Below are 23776 nucleotides of genomic sequence, written 5' to 3' on the forward strand. Positions count from 1 at the left end.
TTCTCATTGGATATTAACTTTATGGTCTCGAGACATTTTGATGCATCTTGTATATATTTATAGATACTAAAGAAACTAATTATATACTCCCTCCGTTCATAAAAAATATATTCTAGAGAAAATTTTTGTTTTAAAAAAGTACATATTTTATATTTCCAATATAATTTTTATCAACTAATAATGAGAAATTGTGAAGTTCAAGAACATTAATTGTTTTTGTTTAAATTTTATTGGTTTAAAAATATAAAAAATATAAAATTACAAAAAAAACTATGCATTTATAACTAAGTTTTAATATGTTCTAAAACATAGATCTTTTAAGAACCAAAGAGTATCATATTTACTTGGTTTGCTATTTGTCTCTAATTACGATTCTTATTTATTTGCTTACCATGATTCCAATAACCGATTTAATAAAAAAACACAACTTTGACTGGAAGAAAATAACATGCTTTAATTTTTCTCTTAAAAAACATTAATAACTTCACTTTCTGGAAAAGTTAGTGTTACATAAACTGAACATGCGTCACACACACATAAAAGTGTCAGATTAATCCAGAAATTTTAATAGGACATGATTGACAAAATTTTAATGGAAAATTTTCTTGCTAATACTAGAAGAAGCTAGATCAGAATCGATAAATCATATTAGTGATATAAATCGTGCATATGAATGGATAATTGATAATGGTGAGTCACACCATATGACATGTGTATTAAAAACTTTAGCTGATATACATCTAATCTCACTATGTATGGTTGGATTAATGAATGAAAAGACTGTATTAGCTTATTGAGAAAGAAATTCCGTGCTAACAGAGACTTTGACTTTGAAACGGATTTGTTTGTTGAATAGCTGAAGTTTAACATGATACACATGTCACAAATGATTGATGAAATGGGTTAAATGACATTGTTTGATAAGACGAGTTGTCTCATGTGTAATTATCGCTCGCAAATTGTGACTGGAGTGGATAAAAAAAGGATATATATTTCCTTCAAGGTATTCAGAAGAGCATGAATGTGAAGAAAGTTGTCATGCTTGAGTTAATAGGAGTTTGACTTAAGAGGAAGGGTCATCTTTCTGAAAATGATTAGGAGACCACAAGTGGATGATCGTACAAGTATGGATGTTTAGGTTGTGACTTATGTTTCTTAGCAAAGCAATCGCAGTAAGTTTTCTTTAAATGAAGATAAAAGTAAAGAATGCTTTGAGGTGATAAATTGTGATCTATATAAGTTATATAGGACACAAAGTTCTTCATGAGCCTATTACTATTGTGGATAACTACTCTAAAGCGGTATGGGTATACATGCTTCATGATAAATCACAGGTTGAAAAGAATATTCTTGATTATTTTACGCTTGTTCATAGACAATTCAACAAGTGGGTGAAAATAGTGAGGATCGACAATGGTACTGAGGTCATGCGAATGAAAGAGTATATTCGGAGCATAGGTGTGATTTACCAAAAATTGTGTGTAGGCACTCCTCAACAAAATTGGAGAGTTGAAAGGAAGCATAGACATACCTTAAATGTGGGTAGGGCACTGATGTTTCAAGCAAATATACATGTTGATTGTTGGGATGAATGTGTTCTAAGTGTTGCATATCTTATTAACAAAGCCATCTGAGGTACTTAAGGGAAATAATATTTATGAAATGATCTTTTATAAAGCTCTTTCATATAGTGAAGTTTGATATTTGGATGTCTTGCTTATGCACACAATCAGAAAAGACACTGAGATAAATTTTCCATTAAAATTAAGAGTGTGTGTTTGTTGGTTTTTTTTTTTTTTTTTGTCGACAACATTACAGACTCATATAGACTCTGTAAACCACCCTGGGAGACATTGATCCATGTGGATGATGAAAGACGGCTGTTTTCTCACACTGCGTGCTAGACTATCCGCCTTTGTATTTTGCATCCTTGGTACATGTACAATCTCTGATCGTGTAAAACTCTCCTTCAAGTTCTTGATATCTTCCAAATAACTTGCAAAAGCTGGCCATTCTTCTGGTTCCGAAACCATCTTCACCAATTGAGAACAATCCGTTGCAAACGTAACCTGAACTTGTCTTAAATTCCTCATACATTCCATTGCCCATAGTAAGGCTTCGACCTCTGCATGTAGAGGCGAGAGGGAAGCTCTTACATTCCTTGCTCCCATCAGACCTTCAAAACCAGCTAGAGTACTGAACCAGCCCTGGCCAGAGTACCTATCTCCCTTTTTCCACGATCCATCTGTAAAGCACTACCTACCGGGAATTGACGGGAGAGGCGTAACCTGAGTCTCTGTCCCCCTCTTCTGATCTTTTAGTAACTGTGCATCAGCCCAGAGTGTCGATTCCGTCTCAGCCAATTTAAGAGTTTCCCTCGGATCTATATCCAAGTTACTAAAAACCTTATTATTCCTTCCTTTCCAAATGTACCAAAGTATCCAAGCAAATTGATGATCCTCCATCAGTGGAACGACTCTCCAGAATAGGTGATCCATATTTGTAAATATAGAACCTGTCGGGAAAGTAGCTTGATTTGTTGGAATCTTTGACAGGGCCCACACCTGAATAGCCGGAGGACACTCAAAGAAAACATGATTAATCGATTCTTCTTCCGCTCCACATCTTGCACAGCATATATCCCCATGCATCCCTCGGGCCTGTAAATTCTTCTTTACTGCTACACATCCTGAAATCAATTGCCACAGAAAATGTTTGATTTTTGGTGGACACCGTATTTTCCAGCAAAAAGCCTTTAGAGCATCAACAGAAGGACCAATTAATAGCGGTAATCGATCCATATCCGGATAGATCCTCTCCACTTGATATCCTGATTTAATTGTGAATTTACCATTATTCGTGAAGTGCCATCCATTCCTATCCACCATCTGATATCTACTCAAGGGTATACTTTCTATAATTTTCACATCCTGTGGATCTACCAAAGTCCGAATAACCTGCGAATTCCATCTTCGCGATGTGGAGTCAATAAGGGCATCCACTGTAAGGTCAGGAAACAAATTATGTTGATTTTTATTGGCTGGTCTCGAGCGAGTGGTTGTGTTTGTTGGTTATCCCTATGGAAAGAAAGACTGACCACTATTTGATCTTTAATCTAGAGAAATATCTGTCGCACATATATTTCTTTTATCGAGAGAAAAATCATGTTTTCTAAGAAGGTGTCTACAACACAAGAGGAACGAATCACATGCATCTCTAATGTATCTAGACCGTAGGTTGATGATAGGATGTTTTTGAGATAATTGAGATTGTTGATAATTGTGTTGTCACATAGGGTGTAATACAAAATGATGGAAATGTGACACATTATGTGTCTCAGATGGCTGAAAGTGAACTGAGAGATGTAACACAATCTAAGTAATGTATGACACAGACAAAAGAAGAACCAGAGACTGAAGTGGAAGAACATACATAACCTACAACTGTTTCAGAGGGTTTAGAAACACATGATGAATAGGAATGAAAAGGAAAGAAGCATCAGTTAATCTATGTGATTATGTGTATATTACCACAATCAAGTCATCGACAATGAGTCAAAAGTCTCGACTTGAATATAGGATTGAAACTTTTCTGAAGTGCAGATTTCTGATTTACAAAGAGCATTTTTGGTGAGCATAAAATAAGGTGTGACACCTAGGACGTTTTCTGAAGCTATGTGATGCCCACGATGGAGGGACACAATGCGATTGGAGATTGAGGCTCAAGAAAGAAATAAAACTTAACTGCTTTGAGAATTACCATCTAGTAAGCGTTTTATTGTATGCAAATAGATTTATACAATCAAGCATAATGAATATGCGACTGTCAAAAGGTATAAAGTAAAGTTAGTTGCATGTGGTGTTCGGCAAAATGAAGAGATTGATTATTCAGAAACATTTTTTTAGTGGCAAAAATGACTACGATTAGATTGCTAGCTCTTTCAAATTGTTGCTGAAAAAAATTGGAATCTAAATCAGATGGATGTGCATAGTGCATCTTTTTTGTGTAGACTTGCAAAAAGATGTGTATATGAAATTACCAAAATCATTATATGGGTTAAAACAGTTTCCAAGGTGTTGGTTTGCAAAACTTACTAAAACGATTTTTGGTTATGGATTCAAACATGGTAGGGCTGTTTACTCCATTTTCTCATTAGTTCGTGGTAAGGTTCCTTTACAAAATCTAGTGTATGTTGATGATCATATAGTGACTGGAAGTTTGAGAGAGGTTATCCAAGAATTTAAAACATATTTGAGTAGTTGCTTCTCTATAAAAAAATGAAAAAATTGAAATACTTTCTCTGATTGGAGATTGCACGACCCGAAGGATATCTATTTGACACAAGATTACGAGAAGATCCTTGAATGGATGGTTGGTTCAATTGGGAAACTCTTTTGTCTCATGAAAATCAAAGAAATAGTATGTGGTTTCGTGTTCATCAGTTAGAGGCTGAATATCGATCTATGGTTGCTTCATTAAAAGAGCTGAAGTGAATTAAGAGTGATGTTTACAGTGGGAAATGAGCATTCTAGAGCGTGTATTTGTATTATGACAGCGAACCAGCATTTCATATCGCAGGTAATCCTATGTTTCACAAGCATACTGAATATGTGGAGTTGGACTATCACTTTATTAAAGATGATATATAAACTGGGATTGTTCGACAAAATATGTACCTACAATGATACAGTTGATAAATATCTTTACCAAGCACTTGATGGATGACTTTTTCAAGCACTATTATTCAAGTTACGCCTTTGTGATATTCATGCTCAAATTTGAGAAGAGATATTAGGAGATATATCCTGTAAAAAATGTTTTGTACATTTTTAAATAAATAAAATAATTATTTTCCATATTTTTTTATTCATTGATATGCTCAAATTAACCTTAAACTACTCTCTAAAATAAGAGGTTCAGTTGTAGCATTTAAGTATCGTATCCATAGATACTCTGAGATTGCTCAATACACTTATTGTTTTCGAAGTAAAGCTAGAATGTGAATAGTAAAAATGCAGTAAACAGAAAAATAAGAAGTAGTGTTTGTAAGTTATCAAGATAAGGGGACGCTAGACTTATGTGAACTCGCAGGTACAATAGGAATGCAAACTAAATAGATTATCAAATATTTATTATAGAACCATTCTTAAACTCAAACTCAAATCATAATCAATCAACTCTCGCTTCAAAGATTATCTGATGTCTAAACCTAGAATTCCAACTCTCATATGTGAATCAAGTAGAGTGTCGACCGTCATTCTAGGGGTGTCGTGTCGACCGTCACTCTAGGGGTGTCGATGGATACTACTTTTATACAAGCTTTATCGTACATGTTTGATGTGTTCACTAAACATCTATACCAACTCTCATATGTGCCTAACTGATTAGCTCATCTAGGTTTATCGTACATGTTTGACTATGCTCTTGCTTGCACCAATCATCCTAGGATCTAGCTTTAAGGTGATCAGTCCTAAACTTAGCATTAAGATCAACTAGATGAAGAACCTATTGATTTCCCTAACAATAATATCAATTTAGCAAACCATTAAATAACCTTTGAAGAACCTTAAACCTAATAATGGAATTACTCATGCATAATCATAAAGAACATAATAATAGTCTAAATAATTTGCATAGATAAAGTAGAGAAATAAAGAGAGTTCAAAATATTCTCTCTGAAGGGATTCAGATTTCTCTCTTCAACTCTAAGCTCTCTCTGATAATAATATTAAGCACAGGTTGCAAAAATTTTAAAAACCCTAGTATATGGTCTAATTTTTGGTCATGGATTTGTTGTACAATTCTTAGAACTTCTAGGAAAATATGTATTTTTCTCTAATCATCATTAAACTCGCGGGTAGACAGAGTGTCGATCGACATTGTAAATGGGTATCGGTCGTCTTCTTGCATGAACAGACTTCGACTTCATGTTTTCCAAAGAGCTTTCCTCAAAGCTCCAAAAGTTCCATTCACATCCAATAAGTACCTAGACCTGAAAAAACTCTAAAACAACTTTATATGCATATAAAATACTTTATAAATAATTCATTACATGGATAAAATAGGTAAAACTCATGATATATCATTCATATAAATAAATATATATATATATATATATGTACGATCAAAATCTAGAAGTTAAAAACAAATAAGTACAATCATAGAATTAGAATCTTATTTCAACTAGCGTGGTTTTGTATCTTTTGAAAGGTTATCATTGTAATCATGCACCCTGTTTCAGTTAGTAAAATTGTTGTCTCCATTTTCCACTGGCATATGATTTTAATTAAGGTAATGTGAACTGTAAAATTTTTTGAAAAATGTGGTTTAGTTTTATTCTTAATTGTCTATAGTATAATTTGACTCGAAATAACTTGGATTCAGAACCGGTCATGGATAAAGTAAGATGAAACATTCGTTTAGAATCCTACTCCCAATTTTTTGAAAAAATTACATTGATATAGACCCTTCAAATTTGTAAAAAAGAAATATTTAAATTTTTAATAAGTCATCTAGACCTCTAAAATTTCAGGGCTGGTCCTGACTGGTTTGCCGCTTGTTGATTTTTGTCTATCATTTCCATTAAAGATAACAATAAAATTAGGAAAATTATCATAGTTAATTACAGAAAGCTAATGCCTAGCTTCTTCTTTTCTCATCTAAGATTTCATTAGAATAACCAAGTCTTACCATAACCCAACCATGGGTAACTAAGCCGGTTAAACGTATATATATCGTCAGAATTTTCAACTCAGCATTGGGCATCTAATACAAAGTCATATTACAAACTGAACTTAAGATTTTAACCGAAGCTGACGGAAATCAGTTGAATAGCAAAAAGAAAACAGAAAATAAGACATCATAAAAAAAAGCTGGGACAGAATCACAACAATCGTCAAAGAAAGCGTCAGATAGATAAATCATTCATAATAAAGAAAACGTCACATAGATAAATCATTCACTCTACAACTGGAAGGAAGAAAGAAACAACAGAGTACAGAATATCCATATGGATGCCTTCCTCTTTGCTACAATCAGAGCTTGGTTCTTACGAACTATAAAATTAAAAGTTTAAAACTTAATAGTTGGGTTCTTTTGAGATTGTAAGGATCTATCCTTAGAGTTTTAACTGTTCTATCTTTTATTGACCCATCTTGTCAAACTTTAATTTCTTGGATTTATATGAATGTTATCTTTTCCGAAATTGCTAATCACCCGTGCTATTCATCGTGCCACTAATTCCAAACCTAAGTCTAAGTCTACAATTCATGAAAATACATAATCAGTGTGATAATATATAATATCAAATAGAAACTATTCACATAAAAATTAATATCAAATACTCTAACATATTAGTGAAATGGAAACGTGAAAAGGTAAAATCGACACACTCATTTTTTCATATTGTAGAAGCATGTGATTTGTTTCCATACAATCCGTTTTTCTGCTTTTACTTCGTTGTGTTACCAACTTTTTTTTATATCTTTAAAGCGTCTTCCAAAAATCATTGCGTTAATATTGTAAATGTGACATTTGCCCCTATACATAGAAAATCGCAAGTTTGAATCCATTATCACTCAAGGGTTTAATTAAGCCAAGAAAACTAAACTCAAATGAAATTAAGGGATACAAATATTTGTAAGCTGGTTAGAAAATAAAGGGAGTCCGAATTAATCTTCTAAGCAAATCTTATAGCATGCGTACATATGCACCTTATTTTTTGATAAGTCCTATCGACTCATCCGGTCGGTTCCGGGAAGAACATACATTATGGATTAACTCATAAACGTACCACATTATCTGATCCGAGTTTGAAATACCTGACTAATGCCAGAAAATGGACTGATCATCTGTTATTTATCTGTTATGATCGTAATGGAAAATTATGCCCTCATTATATTAAACTTTCCTGTCAAGGTAATGAGATCAACGATGTCAAAGAGATACAATTAGTAACAAGTTACGTTACTTTCCTAGATATCAGTTTAGTCAAACATATCAGTTTTTTTATCAATGAAAATAGCATTCCACGAATTCGTTCACCAACTTTTTCATCACAAATTGTTTACGTTTTGTAGAACAATAATTTATTCCATTTATGATTTAATTGTGTACCTAAATACTAAACGGATTTAGTATTGTTTTGTGTGTAAGTTTTAACCACGTTGTAAAAAAGCTTCAGTGATATAAAATTTTGAAAAATCGAGTGGAATTTTTTTCTGAATTTCCAACTTAAAACCAATTGGTGGTAAATAAAACGGTCTAAAAGTTTTATATATCACTCATGTCCCATCGAAATTTTCAGATATAAATTTTTTTTCTCAGTCATCCTCCCTCGAGATAATTATGCGTATAACCATTAATCTAAACATATTACGTTATACCTTCTCCGAAATAATATTTTTTTAACTATTTCGACGGAATTAAGTTTTCTTCGGGCCGCAATAAGTGGGATGATCGGATCATTTTTCGGACAAAATTAATGCGATAAAGTGTTGGCTAACTCTAATACCATATTAAATTTGGATTTATTATGAAATTTTAATTTAAAACTAATTTACGGTATAACTGGAATAGTAAATCTCTTATATATCATTCATGTCTCATCAAAATTTTCAGCGTAAGATATTTTCTTCAATACGAATTCAATGATTGATTGCCAGATATTTTCTTCAGTTAACATTTTCTATTTACTACATATAACTGTGAACCTTTTAACCAAAAAATTGTAATTCACAAATCGATCTTGAGCTCAATTTTTCAAAATTTTATTGTGGTTTTAAACCTTTTAAAAAAAGCTTGTGTGGTTTCAACTTTGAATGGAAATGAATGTGTAAGAAAAGTTTCATATAATTTATTTATGTGTCCACAAAAGCATGTGGTGGAAAGGTGGAATATACAAAGCTTAAGCTTTTGCCCCAACATTTGATCTCTTGATGAACTATTTTACTCACACAAAGGAATAGGATGAAACATTTTTAGATAACGACACCTATAGACTAACTATAACACTATTTGGAATGCATTCATTGTACAATTTTTTGAAAAGACATTCATTGTACATCAGAGAAAACAAATTGCTAGAAAGAGTAAAATATCGTTCTTATTTGCCCTAGTTTTTTAGTGGGTTTCTTTTAATAGTTACCTATAAAAAAAGTCAAGGATAAGGATAAAAGTAAACAGTACTTCTATATAATTTTGATATGCACGACCGATCGATTTCAAGATCAATTATTGTCACGACAAGAGATAGAACTAAGATGTAGACATTAAGCTTTACATGGCGACAATGCTAGAAGTGGTGTGGTAGGTTTAAGTGTAGTAAATATGGTAGGTACATTCAAAATGACATCGTCAAAAGATTGGTTGGTAAATGTTATATTTGGAATAAACTACTGGTGTAATTTAACATTTTACAAAAAAAATAATAATATAAAGAGAAAAAGATCAAAATAGCACTAAATCAAGTTTTTCTTCCCAAAATAGCACTCAAGGCCAAAAGTCACAAAAATAACACTCAAGGGGTGGGGTTTAGTGTTTAGAGTTTAGGGTTTAGGGTTTAGAGTTTAGGTTTTAGGGTTTAGAGTTGAAAAGTAAGGTTTTGGGGATAAGATTTCAAATTTAAAAAAATTAAAAAACTTAAATTTTTCAAAAGATAAAATGCTATTTTGGTCATTTTAGTTTTTGAGTGTTATTTTTGTGATATAAACTTAGAAAGATGCTATTTTGGAGATTTGCCCTAATATAAACTACTGGTGCATGCAGTTAAATACTAAAAATGATAATTAGAAATGGTTCAAATATTTTTAGTATATCTGATTCTAAATTATATTTAATCGTTAAAATAAAATTTTATAGATTTGCTAATCCACGTACAAACGCTTCAAAAAAAAAATATATATACGCTGCGCCCATTTCCACTTTACTGCAATTTACGATCACAAGTTGTAGTTTGTTGTTTGTAGTCTCAAATCAATATTTTATATCTCTAAGGAAGTTATCAAAAATTAGTGTTCTATAACTAATAACAGAATTTTGTGACATATACATAAACACCATTTCATTAAAAACAATATTTTTGTTTTGGTATAAAGGTAAAGAAACCGGGCCATAATGTTATTACTACTGGGTTAATAAGACTTTCGAATTCTTTTTAAAATTTTCAATTTATTTTCTTTTATGAACAAATGAAAATGATTTCAAATCAATACTATTAAAAAGGAAGGATTCTTAAAAAATCTACCTAACAAAGTTGTTTGGACTATTTTATTTAACTCATTATTTTTTGGTCTTACCTTAAACTTAGACTAACAATATGTTACCATATATTTCTCTAACAATAATTTATTCAATTCCTTTATTTATTCAAATACCATTCCTAAATCTTAATTATTACTATTATTATGTTTTCCATTTTGACTTTTAATCATAAAAGCATTAAAATTAATGTTTTATATTATCACTTTTATCATATAATATATAATTTAAAGCAAGAGAAGCTACACGACATATATGTGTACATTTTAACTTGCTCTTTCCTTTATAATAACGTAATCATATCATATATAAATTTTCCCACTAAAATCTCATATTATATACTAAACTTTCAACCGTCTATAGTTTGATAGATATTTTCATATTTAAAAATGAGTTTTCTAAAATATATTTCATCAACCATGTTTTTGTACAATAACGTTAAAAATATATATCAAAAGGTTGTTGGATCCGATATGGACGTAATGAGTCCACATCTGTTCGGGTATTTAGGATCCTAAAAAGATTCGAAATATCTAAAAAATCTGAAAAATATCCGAAATACGAAAAGTACTTGAAACTCCAAACAAATACCCAAAATTTTCAAATACCTAAAAATTCAAAATCTTATTTAAAATCTGACACTGAACAGAAAATATCCAAAATTTTATCCAAATACCCAAAAAAAAATTAATTTGAAAATTTACCTGAAATTAAAAACTATAATCGTAAACCAAAAACCTAAAAAAAATATTCATAATGCCGGAAACATATTCAAAATATCCAAATATACCAAATAAACACAACATATTTATGATCGGGTCTAGGGTAGGATCCGGACTCAAACAAAGACATGCGGGTCCAAAAAAACCCCAATAGGTTATCTTCTCTGGACATGAACTAAACATATATTTTCGGGTCGGTTCGGTTTGTTTTTTTTTATCCGGATATAATTTTCATGCCTAAATAAAACTTACGTAAAAGTGTACATATAACATATCAAATGAACTAATTCATAGATTATATAACTGTTAAAAATTATATTTTCGATATAATAAAATTTTGTATTATAATATAATCCAAAAAACCCGCGATTTCCAAGCGCGGGTCAAAATCTAGTTCAAATTAAATACAACGGAATACTTAGAGCCTTTAACGAAACAAATATATGCCTACTTATTTCATGGTAGAAATGTAACGTAAACTTTTGCAATTATATTTCTTGTTTGCGTAGTTTAACGTATTATCAGTAATAAAACATATATAGATGATCTGATAAACAGATGTGGCATGGTGTAATGATACTGCATGATGAAGTGACGCATCGCATTGGAATCATGCTTTTAGAGAAAGTTTATAAATCAAATCAAACCCTTTTTTATTTTCTCGTGGTTTATTTTTCACCTTTAACTCCGTTCTTTATTGTCCTTCCCTTCGTTACCGAAATTCAAACATTTGATTTTGTTATCCTTTTATTTCAAAGTTGTATGTGGAATTTTGTCAATTCATTTCTTGCTTGTTTATATGTACCACTGTCTTTGAGCGACGACCGTACGATCTCGTACAATGATCAGAAAACATATTTATTTATTTATGAACTATAAAAACTTTATTGATAAAAACATATTTATTGAATCCTGATTTTTTCCAGTTACCGTCCACATCTCCCTTTGATTTTACTAATTTTATCATTTCGTAATATTGTGGAGAGAAACAACATGACATTCACTAAAAATAAGTGTTTAAATGGAAGCAGCGTCCATAAAAATTTAAGTTTAGTCTACCAAGAAGTGTTATGGTCAAAACAAAATTATGCATACTAAACTATAGAACTGAAAGAACTAACCGATGACATTTACCTCTGTTCGTTTCATCACCCCGGACGCAGTGACAGCGTCAACGCAACATACAACGCCGGTGAAATACTATTGACTTGTTTTTCCAGTTCCTGCGGCAGCTAACAAGAAACATACGGACGCGGAAAATTTCAATGTCACTGCGTCTAAATTTTTATGTCTCTAGCAATCAATTGCCAATTGTTTTAACTTTTGATTCTGTTTTTTGTCGCATTTGCTATACTTTTTTGAACGCAGCAGCTGCTTCCAGCGGTGATGAAACGAACATAAATATTGAGAATAATAATAATTAAACTGATGATATTGTCTAAGAAAAAAATATTTAAAACTAAGAACAGTGTAAATATTTTATTGGCAATACATAAATGTGTGGTAAATCAAGTGGTCTTAGTCTACCACTCTTAGTCTAGTGGTAAATGTGTTCCAGTTAGAGTTTCTGCCATGGTTTCGATTTCTTTGGCCACCCATAAAAATCTTCAATAGCAAAAAAATCTGAATTTTTATAAGTCTTTTGATATTAGTTATTGAACCTAGAAAGTTTTTCACACCAAAATTATAAATAAAAAGAAAAAAAACATAAATATGTGGTAAAAAAACTTGGTGATATTTGAGAGCTATACAAAATAGCAAAATGCTATTCCGTGGCCCATTTTCAAATTTATTTCATTCCCTTATAAGATATATCACACATATATGTATCGAGAAAAAGAAGAAAACTCCATGATTTATGTCACTTCTAGATATATTCCATCTACATAAAAAGACGAGAAATTGAGATTTATACACAATCTCCAAAGCCCTTTTCGACTGAAAGATAAGCCATTTTCTCATGTGGTTTTTGAATCTTCCCTTAATCAATTTCCAGTCGTCTCTAGTTTGTTGTTCAAAAAAAAAAAATCATCTCTAGTTTAATATTTACTATGCTCCGAATGGTGACTACGGTTTAAGCGGTGCAGGACAAGCGGTTAAACTGCGGTGTGGTTCTAACAGTTATAAAAATGTATAAATATATTGTATATGTACAAATTTTTGTTACTGTTAACTGCGAAGCGGAGCGGGATGATGGTCACCATTCGAAGCCATACATCTTAATACATCTCTTATTTAATTTTATTTTTTTTGAACTAAACACCTCTTATTTAATTTATGTATCATTTTAATTAACCTCTTCATCAGATACGGTCCTGCCTTCACGTTACAAACTGCATGTGTTTACAGATTGTGCTATGAGATAATTCCATAAAGGTTCGGGCAGATTACTAATTCCTTTACATGTCGGGTGGAAGGCTCTTGATCAGCTGACTGTGTGACAAGTGGAGTAGGATAGCACTTATAACTCCAAAATAGTTAGATTGATTTTTTGGGACTCCAAGGATATCGAAGGGCCAGTTCAACAGTTCATCTAAAATTACAGTTTAATTTATTCAATACGTATTTAACACTGCTGGTTAAAAATTAAATGGTCTTGCGGATTCATTACGAATGACCGATCTTTGCGTTGAGATTTGCTTAATTTGTTTTTTTTTTCTTAAACATTGGAAGGTATCTGGCCGAGCTCCAACTAATCAATATGGACGACTGATCTGGCTCCGAATTTTCTAATGTGGTATAAGACATGGCTCCATTTCCGTTGATTTGCAGCTTTGAATGATTAAGTTCTCCGAATTTGAAGAAGAACATTTGTTGTAAAAGAAGAATAATAAGCATGAAGAGTATAAACTTTAAGATTGTATATTTTTGTTTATGTATTATTTTTTTCTTAGATACATTATGTAATTTGTTTTATCCAGTTAGCCTTGAGCATTTTAGCTTTTACTACGTACATAGTATAGTACAATATTGTAATAGTCTGTACATGTGTATTTATGCACATAACTAATTTTGATGAGTTGGCAAACATTTTGGAACGGCCATTAATTTGTAAGATCCAAAATTAAAACATATATTGTCTGCAAAAGATATATATTTTCATTCTATTCAGATTCAGATGGTCGATATTTTGTCGAAGAATTGACGTGCAAAAGTTTCAAAAAAAAAGAATTGACGTGCAAAAACATTATTTACTGAAAAAATTGCCCACTTTCACTTCTACAGTAAACCGGAAAATTGGTGTGTACACAAGCAACAACTAGGGCTTTGAGTTTTGACTATATTTATCTTAGGGACCGGAAAACAAGAAACAATCAGGGACCACGTCACTGGTTTTCACGAACTAATTTGATATTAATGAAAATTAATTTTACTTAAGAAATAATTAACAGTAATTAATTAAATAACACCTATATCCTATGTGTTGTTCCCTCTAAGTAAACCATAAAGCCATCTTTCAACATTCAACCATCCACATGCAGGCTGTGACACCATCATTATCAGTTATTCCAAAATCCAGTAATTAAATAACATAAGTTAGCAGCTTTAGTTATCTGTTCTCACTTGTCTTAGTTTACGGGAAAATTAATTTGCATGTACGTACGTACGTAACGTACGTATATAACACAGGTCGATCTTGTATATAGTCTATAAAATATAATACGCTGTATAGATTTTACTAGCTTTTGCAATATCACGTGCGAAGTATATGATTAGGTTTAGGTTGAAGATTACATGCATGGACGAGAATTTAGATATTTAAACACTTTACTAGAATTTGTTTTCCGTCTTCTCAACGAACAATTGATAAGATATATCTCATCACTTGGTTCGGGTGAGTTGACCCTTCACTATCACTGGGTCGTTTAGTTCATCTCAGCTTCATGCATACGTGTTTCTTATATACGTCATTCCCAAACTTAATAAAAGAAAAATAACATTCCTACAAAACTGAAAGAACAAAAAACAAATTGACACCTTGTGTAGAGATACAAAAAGTCAATGGTCAAAGATTTGCAATGATCTGTCGGTGCCTCTCAGCCTTTCCGTATAATAGCACAACAAAAACTCTTTGTGTTGCGATGAAACGTGTAGAGTCAGAATCACTAATTAAGTACAGATTACATATACATCAAAATTTCAAAAGGTTCAGAAAACGCCATCACGGCTCACACTACTATATAGCCAATTATTTATATTACGGACTTGGCCTCAAGGAAATGTCCTACGGTCCTACCCTTGCATCTCGGTGCAGCCGCGCTATCACCTGATTTTCGGCCTTATCGGTGGGGAGCTCCCACATGGCATTACCGTATGGTCCGTATCAAACAAATTACCTGAAACGATAAAACACTCATCTTCATAGTATTAACTCTTGTCATGATTCAGATATTTTTAGCTCGTTCTAGTTCTTATTTTTCTTGGAATTTTCTAGGGAATTTATGGACCATACGTAAATAAGGGAGATGGCGAGCGTAAAATCGGCAAAGAACATAAAAAATGTAGACCGTATAGCTGACATCATCTAGTGATGTTATTTACGGAATTTTCCATTACGAATTTTACATCTTTAAATTTTTAGGATGCTTTGCGAATATATTACAATAAAGTTCTATAGTCATATGCATAGAAAAATCATCTCACAAGAATATGAGTATAAAGGTTAACTACCTTCTTTAGGCTCTTAGCCAGAAAGAAAAAATAAGAAGTTTGACTAACTTGGAGGGGGATATTGATTCGCTCTTTTTGGTAAGTCACTTTTTCACCCAAGTATTTAACTGCTAAATACGAACACGGAAGTGACCAAAGAAATATATATAGTCGTCTACGCATACGATAGTTTGTTAGGCACCGATTTTAAACCTAAAATACATAGCAGTCTCTTTCAAGATATATGATTATATATGTGCACCCGTATTATGTACTTATGTACTTACATTAGCCGTCATGAGTTTTTGAAAACTGATATATATATATATATATATATTTATGTTTGAATATGGTTTTCTTTATAATCAATGATTTACTTTCTACTGATTCGACTAAACGTATTTTGATCAGTCCTTACAATATATTTATACTACCAGTGGCTTTAATTGATGTTGAGTTTTGAAGATATCCCCTGATCATACAGTGTTGCTTGTCGAATAAAATTCCAACTTACTTGTCAACGAAAGAAAGTATATACTTTTGTGATAAGACAAGTACTTTGTAATTGTTCGTATAAATTATAAACATAGTTGTTATTTTGGTTAAAAGATTTCCGAAGAATTAATGAACATATCGCATTTTCCTTGTCTTTCTCTACTTAATAATTGGAGGGTTTAATGCATTAATCCTTATTATCATAGAACTGTTAATTTTTCACAATTTCTTATAAATTAAAAAAAAAGTAGAAAACATATAAACCGTACGTAGTCATTATCTTTATATATCATATCCGTAGTATCTTCTTCTATAATTTTCCCTCATTATATATGATTAGAACATTCCAAAACAAACACTGAGCATTTAAGTTAGATAAACAAGAATATAAATTGAAAAGCAGATGACACTTTGACGGGAATAATATCTTTGCTAAATATTACCATCTTGGTCTCGTATCTAATTCTAGTTAATATCAAGACTTTGACGTCAAATAGTTGTATCCCCGATGTGATAATTCCAGTAACAGAAATTTGAGTTTACAATCTAAGGCGTTTGCCGATATTTAACAGATTTTTTTTTTCAAATTATACAAATAAAACCATCTAGAAGAAAACATAAGGTGTTCACACCCAACAAAATGTTGATTATATATACACTCATTTGATATTCATGGATGATAAAAATTATAACAAATCCAGCAAAAGGGTTGGATGAAAATAAACTATACGTGAAGGCACCAAACTAGTATAACACCAATTACACGTGTCAACCAATAACAATGGAGTCCAGCTGTAATGGTCCCGACCTCTGGATTTCTACTTCTTCTCGCCGGGATACATTGACCAAAAAACATCTCAAAGTACGGCAAGAAGTTCATAGTGAACGCCGTTTTTTGTGTTTACCGGGAAACGCAAAATGATGGTGTATCTTAGGGTTTTAGGAAAGGCTTTAGAGGAGTTTGTTGCCGGTAGTTTGTGGGACAACTCCGTTAGAAACTATTGCTGATTAAACGGATATTGCCGGTTTCTCCGTCCTGGTCAACCGGGTAAAAATCCCGTAATAAAATCTGTGTCCTCATTCATGCCCTGCTGTATCTATCTAATATGGTAATGTTTGCATTTGATCGTTCATATCACTCTTTTTTTGTTCCTGTTACATTAATACGTTTACCGTAATGTTCTAATAGGAAAAACCTAGCCAAAGCAAACCAATGTTTTAAATGAAATCGAACTAATATTTTTTCTTTGTAACAGATCGAACTAATGTTTGTTAAAGAACGATATTATTCTGATTCAAAAATATATATATATGTTCCGATTCAAAAAAAAAAATTACATGCTCCATTTGCATGATCTATTTGCATTGATCATTTCATATAAGAGAATTATTTAGGTAATGTTGGGTAAAAAATCGACCAGTATCTAGCTAATGTATTAACCCCCTTCAAAAATAATAAATATCTAATGTATTTTATCAGTTGAAAATAAAATGGGCGAATTAGAGAATACTATATAGTTTGAATGTCCTTAAAATATTATTCAAGCCAGTAGAAGAGGTATTGACCATTTTGGAATTAAAATATTATTAATTCCACTTTTCGAAATGAAATAAAATAATTTAAAGCCGATTAAACACGAATAGTAAACCTTTCACTGAAATCCTGGATATAAACATATTGTTAGTTTACGTTTATATCCTTCGACGTCATCTCCACCATCATCCTCTCTCTCTCTCCCTCTATATATATTGCCTCGCTCTCTTCCATTCTTCCTCACACCCTTGAAGCTTCAAAACTAAACAAAGCTTATTCACCATTCTCTCTCTCTCTCTCTCTTTCATTCTCTCATTTTTTAATCTCTAAACCCACCAAAACATAAACAATGCCTGAGGCACCAAAGATCGAAGCTTTGGAGGTTTCTGATCAGACTCTCGCGGAGAAGAACAAGAACAGGCTCCAGTTCATCGAAGAAGTGACCTCTAACGCTGACGATGTCCAGAGAAGGGTTCTTGAAGAGATTCTCTCACGCAATGCTGACGTGGAGTACCTCAAACGTCACGGGCTCCAGGGACGAACCGACCGTGAGACTTTCAAACACGTCATGCCTGTCGTAACCTACGAAGATATTCAGCCTGAGATCAACAGAATCGCTAATGGTGATACGTCACAAATCCTCTGTTCTAGCCCCATCTCTGAGTTCCTCACCAGGTTTATCCTTTGTTACTCTGTTTTAATGCTCTGTTTCATCACTTTGGCTGAGATGTAATATTCGAATTTCTTTATTAAGTCAGTCTTCGGTTTTAATGGGTACTCAAAAAGATTTTAATTTTCTCATCCATTCACTGTTAAAACCTTTATCAAAAAAAAAAACAAATTATTCTTTAACTTATTTGACCCCAAAAAAAAAATTCTTTAACTTTTTCTTATGGGTAAATAAAATAAAATATTTTAAAATTTTGGAGCTAACATCATTTTATGTAATTGTGTCAAAACAGTTCTGGAACATCTGGTGGAGAGAGGAAACTGATGCCAACAATAGAAGAGGAGCTAGACAGAAGATCACTTCTCTACAGTCTCTTGATGCCTGTGATGAGCCAGTTTGTTCCCGGTCTTGACAAAGGCAAAGGAATGTACTTTCTGTTCATCAAATCCGAATCTAAGACACCAGGTGGTCTCCCTGCACGTCCTGTCTTGACCAGTTACTACAAATCCTCTCACTTCAAAAACAGACCATATGACCCTTACACCAACTACACAAGCCCTAACCAAACCATCCTTTGTCCGGACTCTTACCAAAGCATGTACTCTCAAATGCTATGTGGTTTATGCCAACACAAAGAAGTGCTCCGTGTTGGCGCTGTCTTTGCCTCTGGTTTCATCAGAGCCATCAAGTTTCTTGAGAAACATTGGCCTGAACTAACCCGTGATATTAGAACCGGTACACTCAGTTCCGAGATAACCGATCTTTCCGTCCGTGAGGCGGTCGGGGAGATTCTTAAACCGGATCCAAAGCTTGCGGATTTTATCGAATCCGAATGCATGAAGAACTCTTGGCAAGGGATCATCACTAGGCTTTGGCCAAACACAAAGTATGTGGATGTGATTGTGACCGGGACAATGTCACAGTATATTCCAACTTTGGATTATTACAGCAATGGTTTGCCTCTTGTTTGCACAATGTATGCTTCCTCGGAGTGTTACTTTGGTGTGAATCTCAGGCCACTATGCAAACCAAGCGAGGTCTCTTACACTCTCATACCAACCATGGCCTACTTCGAGTTCTTGCCTGTCCATAGGAACAATGGAGTCACTAGCTCGATCAGTCTTCCAAAAGCACTCACTGAGAAAGAACAGAAAGAGCTTGTTGATCTCGTTGATGTAAAGCTTGGTCAGGAGTACGAGCTTGTCGTCACCACCTATGCCGGTAAAAAAATTAATTTAATCTAATTATCTTTTATTTCATTTTTTAACAAAAGACTGAAAAATATTTGATATTCTTTGCAGGTCTGTACAGATACAGAGTTGGTGATGTCCTAAGAGTGGCTGGTTTCAAGAACAACGCACCTCAGTTCAGCTTCATATGCCGCAAGAATGTGGTCCTAAGCATTGATTCAGACAAAACCGACGAGGTGGAGCTTCAAAACGCAGTTAAAAACGCGGTAACGCACCTTGTTCCTTTTGATGCCTCACTCTCTGAGTACACTAGCTATGCAGACACATCCTCCATCCCAGGCCACTATGTCTTGTTCTGGGAGCTGTGCTTGAACGGTAACACGCCGGTTCCTCCCTCGGTCTACGAGGATTGTTGTTTAACCATAGAGGAATCGTTTAACAGTGTTTATAGACAAGGAAGAGTTAGTGACAAGTCCATTGGACCGTTGGAGATCAAGGTAGTTGAGTCAGGGACTTTTGATAAGCTCATGGATTACGCGATAAGCCTTGGGGCATCGATCAATCAGTACAAGACACCGAGGTGTGTGAAGTTTGCTCCCATCATTGAGCTTTTAAACTCTAGGGTTGTTAAGTCTTACTTCAGCCCCAAGTGTCCAAAATGGACCCCTGGTCACAAGCAATGGGGAAGTAACTAAAGAGAAAACTATGAGGAGAAAGAGAGACTCTCTCTCTATGCGATAAAAGTTTCTAGTCCCATTTGAACTGTTTCGTAGTCAGATGAATATCGATAAAAGTGGTTAATCATTATGTCCGTCTGTCTGTCTAATTTTAATCTTAATCTTAATTTTTGCTTTGCTGTGTTTTTGGTAAACAACTTATGTTTTAAACTATGCTTAGCTCATAATCACATGTACATAGGAACTTTATGTTTCTTTTAATCCATTTCGTTTTTACTATTCTCTTGCAATTGATTAGTCAGGGTGAATTTCCTAAAACTGACCTGGTTTAGCAAACTCAATAATTAAAAAAACCTTAATTTTTTCTGACTGTTATGTATCGAGAGATGAACAAGAATCATCAAAGATTCAAGGATCGAAAACTAGTTAATTAAATAAATAATATGTATGTAGACGGTAGACCCGACAATTTATTATGTGCACGTAATATAATAATGTGCTGCATTTTCAAACTATTTTATAACTCGAGCAAGTATTTTATCAGTTTAGTTCACATTAACGTCAGAAGTAGCACACATGGATAAGACTTACTATTTAAAAACCAGCTTTCAAAAAAAAAAGAATAAGACTTATTATTTTATTTTTTATAACTAAAAGAATAAGACTTAATATTGCATTCTATTACATATCCTCCTCTTGGAATTAGAAATGAATGAAATTTTGCCAAGTTGTGGGAAAAAATGTTCCCTGTGTGATATCAGAGACCACAAAACTGGCTTGAAATTGTTTCTTTTTTACATATAAAAGATTTAATTTGAGTAAAATAAAATTATTCAAAGTTTACAAAAGGCAGAAATGCCACTGTAATCGATTTTAATGTATTATTTCTGTGCTACAGAAAACAGCAGACAATACTCAAAATGGCTGCTGACATTATTTACAAGAAAGAGATGCTTTAGTTAAACAACTCAAGTAGAAACTGATATATACATATTATTATTGGTCGTTAGAAACCATTGTTGGGGTTCACACAAAATCCAAGATTAATTTGGCATACAATGTCATAAAGTACATTACGGCCTCGACTGGTAAAGTCTTTATTTCTAGACTTTTACCAGTTTTGATTTGTTGTTTTTTCTCCTTGTCTGATTTCTGTTTTTCTAATTCTATATGGTGTCTCTCTTTATATTTTTATTTGGAATTATGGTTTCGAGATTAAAGTTAGGACGTTTATCAAAATGATTGTTTAAACTTAAGGTTTTATTTTGTTTTGAATTTTGTATTCTTATTTTTTTGTCAGAAAATTTTGTATTCATTCTATCGTTTTTATAACTGGCATTTGAAGACACCGTTTATATAACTAAATGAATCTTTTTTTTTAAAAAAAAAAACTAAATGAATCTTGGTTTTATACATCTCTCTACTAACAAGTTCATAAGATATACTCCTTCTGTTTCTAAATAATGTATATTTTAGATTTTTTACAAATAATAAATTAATATTTAACTATCAATGCATCAATTTTCAAAATTATAACAATTTCTCATAAATTTAAACAAATAGAAACTCAATAAATCCCAAAATTATCAATTGATATTCTTGAAGTTAACAATTTATTACTAAAATATATAAAAAATAAAAAACATTGATGTTTTAAAAACAAATAAAAAGTGTTAGAACATGAATTATTTAGAAATGAACGAGATATAAAGCTATTTTGAAGAGATCAATGATCACATCCACAAATATTTTGATATCACAGAAAGAAAAAAAAAAAAAAAAAAGCAATATCGTGAAACTCTTTGGTTAACCTAAACCAAAATTCTCCACAGATAATTTTCTTGGGCGACAAAGAGAATGACAAGAACTTCAATGATTTGGTAAACAAAACAGAAAATTTCAGATGGCACAAACCGAGTGTCGGGTATTTGCTGGATTTTTCACGTGGCCAATCCGACAATCACTCGAATATACTTACACGTGTGGCTACAAATTTGTTGACTTTTGACTGACCCCATATGAAGGTATCCCGCACGTGCGGTGCATCAAAGCTTTGTTCCCTTGCTGGGCTTACGTTGTGGCTCAAGTAGGTGATAACTTGGCCCAGTAGTACTGTAGAAGTAAAACGACATTGTATGATGTGTTCTGCGTTTTACTTCTTTTGTCTCCAATTTCAAATTATTATTTTTGCCCACATCGGCCAGTAAACATGATAAGTATAATACTATTTATCAGAATAGTATAACTACAAGTCTACAACAATGCCCATCATGTGCTGTTTGGACAGTGGAAGATACATGTATATATGTATAGTATTATGTTATATACATTAATACATACACGCAAACAACAAACATAACAATATGCAATGTTTGTATGTCTCGTGGCCATTATTGCACATATAATCATAATATACGTGTTCTTTTTTGTCTTAATTTTTTAATCTCGTAATCAAATTGGTTATCCCCGGCTAACAACATCAAGTTTGATTTTATTTATTTTCTGTTTATTGTGTGATGAAAGTGGAAATTTAACACTAGCTAAAAAAAAGCTAAGGCCTAACGGAAGCTATCAAGTTATACAAGTCTACAAGTGTAATATGGTGGTTTATCATGTTTTTAAAATTGTGGTTTAACACTCGGATAATTATTTATCAATAAAATCATTTGTTAATATATTGTTATATACGGAAATAGTTGATCAGAAAAAATATATAGATAAACGGAAATAATCTATCTTATTAAAACTCAAATACAAAATTAGAGTGTTTGGAGATTTGAAGACTATTAAAAAAATTTGGAGTGGTTGGAAACATGGATTGTAGTCTTTTAAAAAAATTAATTTTGTTTGAAAACAAGGATAATAGTATTAAGAAAAAAATTAATGGGTTTATGTTATTAAAAAAATTAGAAAATCTATCATATTATAAGAAACTATCTATATGTGCCAGTTTTAAAATACACCAAAATTGGTCAATCTATTTACCTAAAACTTTTTTTTTCAAACTAACCATACAAAAATTAAACTTTATATACATATTTCAAATCAAAATAATAATTCAAAGTTGATTTATATCACTCAAAAATATACATATATATTCAAAAATTAATTTTTACTAAACTATTTTTCAATAACCATTATAAAAAAATGTTATTAATATATATAAGAAAAATACAATACAAAGCCCAATTTGAAATATCAACTCAAATTATGGTTTTTATATTTCATATTAAGTTTTAAAAATATAATATATATAATTATTTATATAATGGTATGTGTAAAATACTATTAATTATATGATTACTTATATGATGGTACGTATAAAATACGATTAATTATATGATGACAATATATGTATATAATAATGACTAGGGATGGGCTTTCGGGTATCCATACGGGTTTGGTTCTGATCGGTTTGCGTTTCGGGTTTTAGGGGTCAAAGATTTCACCCCTATTAGGATGTTTCTAAATTTTGGTTTGAGTTCGATTCGGATCTTTGCGGGTTTGGCGGGTTTTGATAACCCATTTGAATTATTTTAAAAGTTTTAAATCATTATATATTTTAAATTTCTCAAATTTAT

The 23776-nt window shown here is 32.2% G+C and overlaps 1 protein-coding gene across 1 annotated transcript; it reads left to right on the forward strand.

Annotated features, from left to right (window-relative positions):
- The first annotated feature begins 10744 nt into the window (after positions 1-10744).
- LOC103851955 (indole-3-acetic acid-amido synthetase GH3.6) lies at positions 10745-21986 on the forward strand. Its single transcript, XM_009128835.2, has 3 exons — positions 10745-18333; positions 18621-19549; positions 19630-21986. The coding sequence occupies exons 1-3, from the start codon at positions 18008-18010 to the stop codon at positions 20211-20213; spliced, it is 1839 nt and encodes a 612-aa protein (XP_009127083.1). The 5' UTR covers positions 10745-18007; the 3' UTR covers positions 20214-21986.
- The last annotated feature ends 1790 nt before the right edge of the window (positions 21987-23776 follow it).

This window comes from Brassica rapa, chromosome A02 (genome assembly GCF_000309985.2).
Source record: "Brassica rapa cultivar Chiifu-401-42 chromosome A02, CAAS_Brap_v3.01, whole genome shotgun sequence".
NCBI lineage: Eukaryota > Viridiplantae > Streptophyta > Magnoliopsida > Brassicales > Brassicaceae > Brassica > Brassica rapa.